Here is a 9,875-nt window from a genome sequence, read left to right as displayed (position 1 = left end):
TTTGGGCAGATGCTGGAGACCAGACTCCTTCAACTTGGCTGCTCCTGAAAAAGGGGGCTCTCAGATGTGAGCTTTAATCTTCCTGTCAATTAAATCCCGATTGAAACACACACACACACACACACACACACACATACTGTCATGCACACATGCTCCCCCAAAAGAGATGCCATCCACTTCCTCTTGCTTGGTGAGGAATTTTCTAATTATACACTAATCCTTCTAATGTATGTGTTCATGGCTTGAACATCTGCATTGCTACAGTATTGCTCTACATAGCGATCCTTTTACTGATAATGTCTCCATTAATCAAATAAATTAAAAACCTGACTTTATGTGTCACCCCTCTGTCTCAGAGGAATATGAGATCACCGGTTGTTAATGTATGACACAGCATTTTATACTTGACACCATTAATAAAGTGGCTGTCATTGTTCTTTGCATTAACACCCTGGTAGTAAACATTAAGCTCTTTATGTTGTGTAAAGGACTGTGTAAATAAATGCACTGGACAGAGAGGACTGGGAATCCTCATATGAGGACTTATCTCTGAAACCAAACACTTCCGGACAAACACCAAGATGAAAATTCTTGCTAAAAAGACTGCTCTGAATAAAGACCGTGGAGTTTGTCCCCAATCTCTGACACAGGAATGAAAGGATATAGGACAGCACCCAATAACTAACTAAATAATTTGTAAATCTTACTGTTGCACATTCTTTCACAGTATCAAAAAACAAAGGATTATTCCTGAACATGTGGACAGTTGGTCATGTATGACAACTTGCATGTGGAGTTACTCCATAACATAGAATTCACAGAGGATGAGACGTGCGGATTTGCTTCTGGGAGTTCTGTGTCTCTGGAAAACCAATCGGTACACATACAGTACATCAGTGCACCTGGCCTAACACTGAGCTCACCACATGTGCTTTTGATATCTGCAACAGAAAGAATGCACAGCGATGAAAGTATTCCATCTCTGCTATGAGAGACGGGTGGGTCCAGCACTGAACCACACTGTTATTCATTGACGTACAGTTTAAAACTGACTTGGGTGGACAAGGTTATTTAGTGCCGGGCAGCAGTTTCACTAGAGTACACAGAGCTGAACTGACTCCATATGGAGCAAGACTTTCATGCCCAGTAAACTGCAAGCTGAGGAGTAGATCCTCCAGGCCAAATTTAAGTCAATCTGTCTGTGTGTCAATGGTGGAAAAATGAGTAAGATCTCTTTGCTATAACAATGCAAAAACCTTGTTTTGCGCGAAAAACAATGTTACCTCAATATATATGATGTATAGCAGTCTGACCCCCTTTTATATTTACAACAAGATGACAGACTATCCAAACTAATATATAATATAAATATATAAATATAAGTCAGACTTTATCAATGCTTTTTTAGTTAGAGATCCAAAGTTAATGAGTTACAGCCTTTGGCCACAGATGTAAACAAAGCATGTGTTTCTTGGCTAGTCCAGTCTAACAGGTCCAAAGATCTCTTCATTAATAACGAAGAAAGCTATATACTCCTAATGGATGAGATTGGAGACACATATGTTCCTTGCTTGACACAAGGTGTTAAGAATTCTGAATTCAGAAATGCTCAGAGATGTCTTTTGGGATTAGATCTGTATTTTTTTTATTGACAATTTTTTTACCTTCTTTCTTACCTGTCTGGACCCCCTGCTGTGATTTGGATGACAGAACTCCACATTAGAGCTTCATGTCGGATGCCTGAGAGAGAGAGTACTCTGCATTACACTCCTCTTGGTGAGTTGCCAGTTTCTTAGACAAGAAGAAGAATGGAAAAAAAAACTCACTTTATAAAGTTTTATTACAGTCTGTATTTGATTACTCCTGCCTTTGTGTTTGAGGATTTTCTCCTACAGGGCACAGTGAAGAAACTCTGTAAACTAATCACGGTACTCTGGAGGGGGCTATAATAACAATAATGAGAAATGACCTGACTGGCCATCCAAAATGTAATTCTTGCATCATTTTAACATCTTGACATCAAATGATATGAGGACAATAAGAGACAATCATAATATGAACCGTTTCCTGCTGATGTGTTTTATATGCACTTTTTGAAATGTACATCACATACACAGCACGCTGGCCACGCTGCAGTGGCTACAATATTATTAGTATTATAATAATGTTGAATTATTACCATACTAAGGATATCATCGGGTGGTGATGGAACAGTGGATAAGACGCGTCCACCAATATGTGCCTGAGCAAGATACTTAACCCCTAGTTGCTCCAGAGGTGTACAACCTCTGTCATATACAACAATTGTAAGTCACGGATAAAAGCGTCAGCTAAATGAATAAATGTAAATGTAATGTAATGTACAAAAACCATCAAGACCCATCCATAACAGCGAAGGATTCCCAATGAAAATTAGCTTTACATTGTACACAATGATGATGATGGTCAGCCTCTGAGATTTAAAGAGGAATAAATAAATGTGACAAAAAAGGAGAATACAGAAAGTGTCAGAAGGGGAAGAGATGTCCCAGCCTCTTCAAGAAGGCAGGTACGTTTATTTATGCAGTAGTTCCACCAAGTGGTTACATGACCAAATTGCAACCGGTAAGGAACCACCCACTTGAAACTGAAGATTTCCCCTGGAGTCTATTTCAATCTAAGGAACTAGGTTTATCTGAAACCAGCTACCCTTATATGCAGCAAAACTTTACAAGCACCCAATTATACTGTATTACGAGCTGGTTACAAGCTGGAAAAAAAAAATTGCTCCACTGCAAACACTTTACAAACACACTCTCAAGGCACTGGACAAAAATCTGTCAAGCGAGCATTATTTTAAAATCAATCTGAAGTATCATCTTCTCACCTTTGGCAGCTTTGTGTGTTCTGACTCCTCCCCCATTAAAAGGGTTCACGTCACTGCACTCAGATGTGAGTGGTGATGGTGTGATACAGCACAGATCTGCTGAGTTTGTGTTAGAGTAATACACTTTTGGAGCTTAGTACCAAGTTGTACAAGAGAGTCTGCAGCTTTACTCATTTTAATATCAAGATGAAATTGTGACTAAAATCAGCCCAATCATGTACCCATCATGTATAAAAGCAAACACTTCTTGCAACCACAATCTTGTTGTCAATGTATAGTGAATATGTACTGTCTTGTAATCATGCTTTTATACTGCATCATATTGCAACCCAGGGACAGGGGTTGCAAACTATATCTAAATAGGCCTATCAAGTAACCAACTGTGACTGTGGCCTATCAAGTAACATCACTTTTTTTATCTTTAGAAAATCAAGGAAGTGAATTAGCATAACTGTTGCATTGTGATGTGTGAACATGTATTACAGTGTGCTGCAGGCCTGTCCTGTTGATGTGGAAGTCTCTTTTCATTTGCCAGCATGGTTTAGCTCACAGGATTGACTGGGAAGGAGACGAAGTTTCGCTTTCAGCTGTGGAATGAGGAAGAAGTAAGTCCAAAGTAGTGCAGCGTCTGTGCCCTAATGACAGGATGGAGGGAAGAAAGCTCTTTGTTGTGGAGACTAACGTAAGTTTTAATCTTACAATGGCATTACTGTGTGTTACGTGTCTTTGAAGTCCTTCAGATTATTGGTGTGTGTTTGTACATGTGTTAAATGTAATATTTACATACTCAAAAAGCCAGTGTCAGTGTGTGTGAATCAACAAAACAAAAAAGCTATTGTGTTAGTAAGGATACTTATCCTGTGGTTTCTGATGAGAATGTACAAAATGAGAATGAATCTTGTGTTGCCCAGAAGTAGCATGATATTATGTGCGTGTTTATTGTGCCAGATTGTGAAAGCAGCAAAGCTACACGCTGGATATCCCTAAGTATGGACACTGACATGCAAAAAGCATGTTTGTTCAGGAGCTTGTGCTGAAACAACGGGCAGAGATACTGCATGCACTGTGCAGCAGCGGGTCAGCTGAACATCTGGAGCGGGTTCTTGACATACTGCTGGCCCAGGAGGCGCTCGTATGGGAGGACTACCAGAACATACAGGTACCAGGTAGGGCACTATATACCAACGCCAGGCAGTTGCTTGATCTGGTTTATACAAAGGGTGTGGACTCGTGTGGGCTCCTCCTTGCTGCTCTCAAACAGGTCCTGCCTGAAGAGCAGGGAACTGGACTGTCATTTTCAGGATGGTGTTCAAATCTAGAAGAAAAAGAAGAATATCAGAGCTCATCTACTCAGACTCTCGTGACTCAAAGACCAAGCCTGGTCAGCAAGTTACAAGGCTGCATTGATGGTGCTCTAAAAACTCTTGTTGGATCAGGACACTTCACCTCAGCAGAGTGTGATGAAGTGCGACTACCTATACACACCCCCTCTCAGCAGGTACTGAAAATTTTTAAATATACACCTTTTAAAAACTTTGGTTTGCTTTACATATTCAGTTATCTTGGAAAGTTATTTATGGAAGTCCGTGTTATATGAAACTTGGGATGTTTTACAGGAACTGAAGCTAATTCTGGCTTTATTTTAATATTGCTCATTATACCTTCAATCTTTTTTTGTTGCTCAAAATAGATACGATACTATCATGCCTTTTACAAGCTCTCATTTCAAAGGAATAGTTTGAAGTGAGCTTATTAATTTTATTGTTGAGAGCTACACTATTAGTCAAAAGTTTTACAACACCCCCATTTTCCTAGTTTGTAGTATTGAAATATTAGTAGTTCAATTCCCAGTGACAAACCTTTAATGGTGCAAAAGTATGCAGCAAACTGCAAAAGTTAAAAACAACATTTACGTCACCAAAACCTGAAAATTGTATAGCCTATCTTTGAAATGTGCATTATTCCTTAGTTTTGCTGACCTAAACTTTGTTGGATAAAACTTTGGCAATGGATGTAAATAAGGCAGCCTGTTAGCTTAGCTTAGAACAAAGACATTGGGAAACACTAGCTCTCTACAAAAGGAACAAAATCGACCTACCAGCACTTCTAAAGGTCACGTCTTTTCCTGACTGCAACTTGCCTAGAAATAGTCCACCACATAAACCCCTGTTAACACCACAGTGTGTTTAACTTCAGAGTTTACATGTGTTCAACAAATGAGATATATAACATGTTAATTAGTGAACTTTAGAGGTGCTGGTATGTGGATTTCTCTACCTTTGGACAGAGCCAGGCTCACTATTTCCCTGTTCCAGTCTTTGTGCTAAGCTAAGCTAAGCTAAGTGTCTGCTGGTGCTAGCTTCATACTTTATACTAGTGTACAGACAGCAAAGCAGTATCAATCTTCTCATCTAACTCTTGGCAAGAAAGTGAATCATTGTATTTCCCAAAATGTTGAGTTTAATCAGTTGCCATTCACATGTCAATCAGGCAAGACGTTTGCTTGACCATGTCAGATCCAAAGGAGAATCAGCTGCAAAACTTCTACTGCAGTACATTCAGCAAGAACAGGAATCTGCACTGAACCAGGAGAAACTGACTCCTCCCAAAGGTATTTCATTATTATAATCATGCTCAGAACTATTACCAGAATTATTCAAGCAACTTAGATTCTGTGTGCAAGCTAAAACCTATAGCAGTTGCACCTCCTTGTTTAAACTTGTGCCTGACTTGTCTGAAATATAAAAAAAATTACGCCAGGTGGAGTTCCAAAAAAAATTGGTTGAAAAGTGACTCATGCAAAAAAGACAAATTGTCAGCACGCCACATTTGAAATATATGGTATTTATCATTTTGTAGTGTTATGTATTTATTGTAGTTTGTCTAATTTGTATGCTTTCGGTCACAGAGTTCCTAAAGTATCAGAAGAAGCTCAGCAGTTCTGTGTCTGCCCAGTCCTGCTTTCTCAGTACTTATGGAGGGACCAGCCACATGTCTCTGGATGACATATACACTGAAGGCCAGCTGGAACTTGCTCAGGAGTGTGTTGATGTCCATGGACCTTTGGGTCTGGAGCACATAGTTGGTACGGCGGGTATGGTGAATGAGGAGGCTGACACAGTGCTAGTTTCTGGGGAGGCAGGCAGTGGGAAGAGCACCATACTCCAGAGGCTCCACTTGCTTTGGGCTAGGGGGGCAGCCCTCCAGGACTTCCTACTTCTGTTTCCATTCAGCTGTCGCAGGTTGAACTCTGAGCAAAGGGAACTGTCTGTCCAAGAATTGCTGTTTCAGCACTGCTGCTGGCCAGACAGGGAGCAGGAGGAGATTTTCCAGTTCATCCTGGACCACCCACATCTCATCCTCTTCACTTTTGATGGCCTGGATGAGCTCAAGCAGAGCTTCTCAGATGAGCACAGGCTCTGCTGCCCCACACAGCGTGCACCTGTTCACATACTACTGTTCAACTTAATCCAAGGTTCTCTAATGAAGGGAGTGCAGAAGGTGGTAACTAGTCGCCCAGAGGCAGTGGGCCCTTTGTTGAAGAAACACCTTCGCAAAGAGGTCCTCCTGAAAGGCTTTTCCCCTAGTGGGATTGACTGTTTTGTGAGGAAACATCACAGTGACTCCACTGTGGCAGCTAAGGTTTTGGAGTCGCTTCAGACAAACACTGCTTTACTTGGACTGTGTCATAGTCCAGTCCTCTGCTGGATTGTCTCTCAGTGCCATACGGAGCTGCTAGGCTGTGGAGAGGGCAGCCCGCAAACAATCACAGATGTTTATTTAATGATCTTACAGCACTTTTTACAGCACCAAAGACCACTGAAGAGCAGTATGGGGCTAAACTGGATTCAGGAGCACCTAAACACAATCCTGCATCTAGGGCAGCTTGCCTTTGAGGGAATAGGGACCACCTGTTACATCTTCTCAGGTACAGACCTGGAGACATGTGGTGTAACTGAAAAGGATATCTGCATGGGCTTTCTCATTCAAAGCAAGGACATGTCCTCCACCCACAGCAAACACTATGAGTTCCTCCATGTGACTGTGCAGTGTTTCTTTGCTGCTCTGTACATTGTTTTGTCAAATAACACAGACCGTGCAACCATGGCAAAGCTCTTTGAGTTGAAGGACATCAGTGGGACAGGTCTGAGCAGCACATGCTTCGGGGTCTGCATGCCTTCCACTGCCCAACAAGAACAGGTTTTAGAGGGGGAGCCTACAGCAGCTGAAACACCAAATCTGCAAATCACAGCCACCTTTGTGTCTGGACTACTGTCCCAGCGCCATCGAAGCCTTTGGCTCCACTGCTGCCCCAATGCTGTGATGGATAAGAGGGTCAGGCAGGTGGTGAGATGCCTGTCCAAAGGCATGCAGAAACACTTTAAGTCCATTCCTCAACCTGTAGAGGGGGAGAAGAAGAGCATGCATGCAATGCCAGGCTTCGTTTGGCTTATCAAATGCATCTATGAGATGCAGGAGAGCAGGATTGCTAAAGATGCCATGAGTAAGCTGGAGGTGGACCACTTGAAGCTAACCTACTGTAACATTGGTCCTGTAGAGTGCACTGCACTAGCCTATGTGCTTCAGCATTTAAGGAATCCTGTAGGCCTGCAGCTGGACTTCAACTCTGTAGGCGATGTTGGAGTGGAGCAGCTTCTTCCCTGCATGCACATTTGTAATTCTCTGTAGTGAGTATAAAAAGGTTTAATTATTTGTGAACAAAGCCTCCACAATAGCATTTACTGAAAAATACATGTCGTGCTTAAGTGTCTTATTTTCCTTTATCAGCCTCAGGAATAATAACATTACAGATGAAGGGATCCGCAAACTGATTGCTAAAGGTATCCAGTGTGACAACTTCCGGAAAATTGCGTAAGTATAGTTAAAATGATTACTAACGCTAGCATGAAGTTACAAATGGTGTTTGATGAATTGCCTTTCATAATCATTGTGTTTCGTTCTAGGCTCTTCAACAACAAGCTAACTGATGCTTGCACCCAGCACTTTTCTCACCTTCTGAAGACCAAGCAGGATTTCCTTGCTCTAAGGTCACCACAGCATGGTTTCACAGTATTTTCAGCACTCACCAGACATGACACTAATATGGAACTACAATAATACACAATATGTCTGTGCAGCATAAAAAAATGCAAATGAACTTCTCTATTGTCTTTCAGGCTAGGCAACAATAATATAACAGAAGAGGGAGCAAAGCAGCTGGCAGAGGGACTGAAATGCAATCATTCACTGCAGTATTTAGGGTAAATGTCTTGGCAGAAATCCATACATCCTATTGGTGGTGTGCTTGCATTAACTAGTAGTTAATTAATCTTTCTTTGTATTCCCAGGCTTTGGGGCAATAAGATAGGTGATGCAGGAGCAGAGGCCCTTGCCAGAGCCCTAGAGAGCAGTCAATCTCTGGTGTGGCTTAGGTAATATTTGCTTTAAATATTAACACGTTACAAAGACAGTGTGGAAAATGTATTACAAATATGAAAGTATTAAAATATGTCCCACTTATGTTGGATGTCACATAATGACCACAATTATATGTACAGTATATATAAGTTGTACAATATGTTTTTTGTAAGTTGCCAAATATACATCTCTGCACCTGTTTGCTTATTAGCAATATGTCTTCCTGCAGCTGAGTTACATAACTTGAACATAATTCAGATTTTATGTGATGGCAGCCTGGTAGGAAATGGCGTAGGGAGTACAGGAGCATGTGCCCTCGCCAACATTATCAAGAACAGTACGTCACTGGAGGAGCTTTGGTAAGTGTTGGAGTCAAGTTATACATGTATTGACAATGCACATGACATTTGTATTAATCGAATGGTTGAGTTGACATTTAAGCACTCACTGTGTGGTAATGCTTACTTTGCTCCACCCTCTTATTTCCTGTTAAAGGTTAACAGAGAACTGCATAACCAGAACAGGGGTGGAATGTTTGATTCAAGCCCTAGAACATAACACGCATGTGAAATCAATATGGTAGGTATGTCTTAAGTGATTGTGCTTGGTGGTTGTTTACATGGTGGATTTGGTGCAATGCATGGCTGTACTGCTAGTGTCACTGCCAAGAAAAAGTATTATATTTGAAACTGCTATTTTCACTAAACTAGATAATATTGTTATTTTGGCTTTAAACTTCAATTCCATTTTCAAACTCCTTGTGCACTGTCAGTGATTGATGTGTTTTTTCTATTGCACCACAGGTTGAGAAACAATGACCTCAGTTTGGAGGAAATAGAGGAGATGTCACAACGTGAATCAAGACTAATCTTTTGACTTTGTGTTAAGGTGGCTAAGGACTGTGTATTGCTTCAAGATCTGTTTCTATTTATTACAGAAAATATTTTACACTAAAAAGTGAAATGTGTTAAAAGTGTATCCTGGTTTCTGCTTAGATGATCAAAATGCTACTTTTCAATGTTTATCCAAATACACACAATATATCATCATGGGTGCCTTCTGTGGTGTAGGTAGTGGTAAGATCACATAATAGCATACCACCACAACTACTACTGTATTACTACTAGTACTATAACTACTAATAATAATGATACAGTTCGAAACAAGAACCTTGTCTCTACTGAAATAAGTTGCTTGGAGTCATCAATGGAAAATGACAAAATAAATTCACTCAAGATGCTTGAGTACAGTTTTGAGCTACTTGCCTTTCTAGAGCATTTAAATTATATGAGGGAAAATGTAAAATATATTATTTATAGTATAGTTTCTATTTTGAGATTAAAATTTTCATCCAAATAATATAATAATAATAATAATAATAATAATAATAATAATAATAATAATAATAATAATAATATAAATATAAAAACCTCACAACAGTATACAAAGCAGTGGTACATATGTGTACCTCAACCAGCTGCAACATTGACATGCTTCATACATATGAATCTATCATTAATAAGAATCCAATAATATGATATATCACATTATATGACACTCTAAAAACGGCCCATTCTGCATATTGAGTGCT

The 9,875-nt window shown here is 40.2% G+C and overlaps 1 protein-coding gene across 3 annotated transcripts; it reads left to right on the top strand.

Moving 5' to 3' along the window:
* The first annotated feature begins 3,039 nt into the window (after positions 1-3,039).
* Positions 3,040-9,528, top strand: nod2 (nucleotide-binding oligomerization domain containing 2). 3 transcript variants are annotated; one of them, XM_038701063.1, is made up of 12 exons: positions 3,044-3,548; positions 3,815-4,025; positions 4,128-4,364; positions 5,357-5,477; positions 5,775-7,554; positions 7,655-7,738; positions 7,831-7,914; positions 8,044-8,127; positions 8,215-8,298; positions 8,560-8,643; positions 8,780-8,863; positions 9,088-9,528. In XM_038701063.1, exons 2-12 carry the CDS (start codon positions 3,879-3,881, stop codon positions 9,158-9,160), a joined length of 2,862 nt encoding a protein of 953 aa, XP_038556991.1. In that variant the 5' UTR covers positions 3,044-3,548; positions 3,815-3,878; the 3' UTR covers positions 9,161-9,528. The 3 variants fall into 3 exon arrangements, with proteins under 3 accessions (XP_038556992.1, XP_038556991.1, XP_038556990.1); XM_038701062.1 differs by having other exon boundaries at positions 3,815-4,364; XM_038701064.1 differs by lacking the exons at positions 8,780-8,863; positions 9,088-9,528 and having other exon boundaries at positions 3,040-3,548; positions 3,815-4,364; positions 8,514-8,643.
* Positions 9,529-9,875: the final 347 nt, after the last annotated feature.

The sequence above is a fragment of the Micropterus salmoides genome, unplaced genomic scaffold (genome assembly GCF_014851395.1).
Source record: "Micropterus salmoides isolate LMB-PRFRI ecotype aquatic unplaced genomic scaffold, ASM1485139v1 Ms_hic_scaffold_6, whole genome shotgun sequence".
In the NCBI taxonomy this organism is placed as follows: domain Eukaryota; kingdom Metazoa; phylum Chordata; class Actinopteri; order Centrarchiformes; family Centrarchidae; genus Micropterus; species Micropterus salmoides.
Note: the sequence above shows the minus strand (reverse complement) of the source record. Positions and strands in the feature narration are given on the sequence as shown.

Excerpts from the sequence above, each read along its gene's own strand:
- nod2 (XM_038701062.1), top strand. The coding sequence starts at position 3,879 with ATGTTTGTTCAGGAGCTTGTGCTGAAACAACGGGCAGAGATACTGCAT. Across the intron at positions 7,739-7,830 it reads GACAACTTCCGGAAAATTGC|GCTCTTCAACAACAAGCTAA; the intron begins GTAAGTATAGTT and ends GTTTCGTTCTAG. Across the intron at positions 8,128-8,214 it reads CATTCACTGCAGTATTTAGG|GCTTTGGGGCAATAAGATAG; the intron begins GTAAATGTCTTG and ends TTGTATTCCCAG.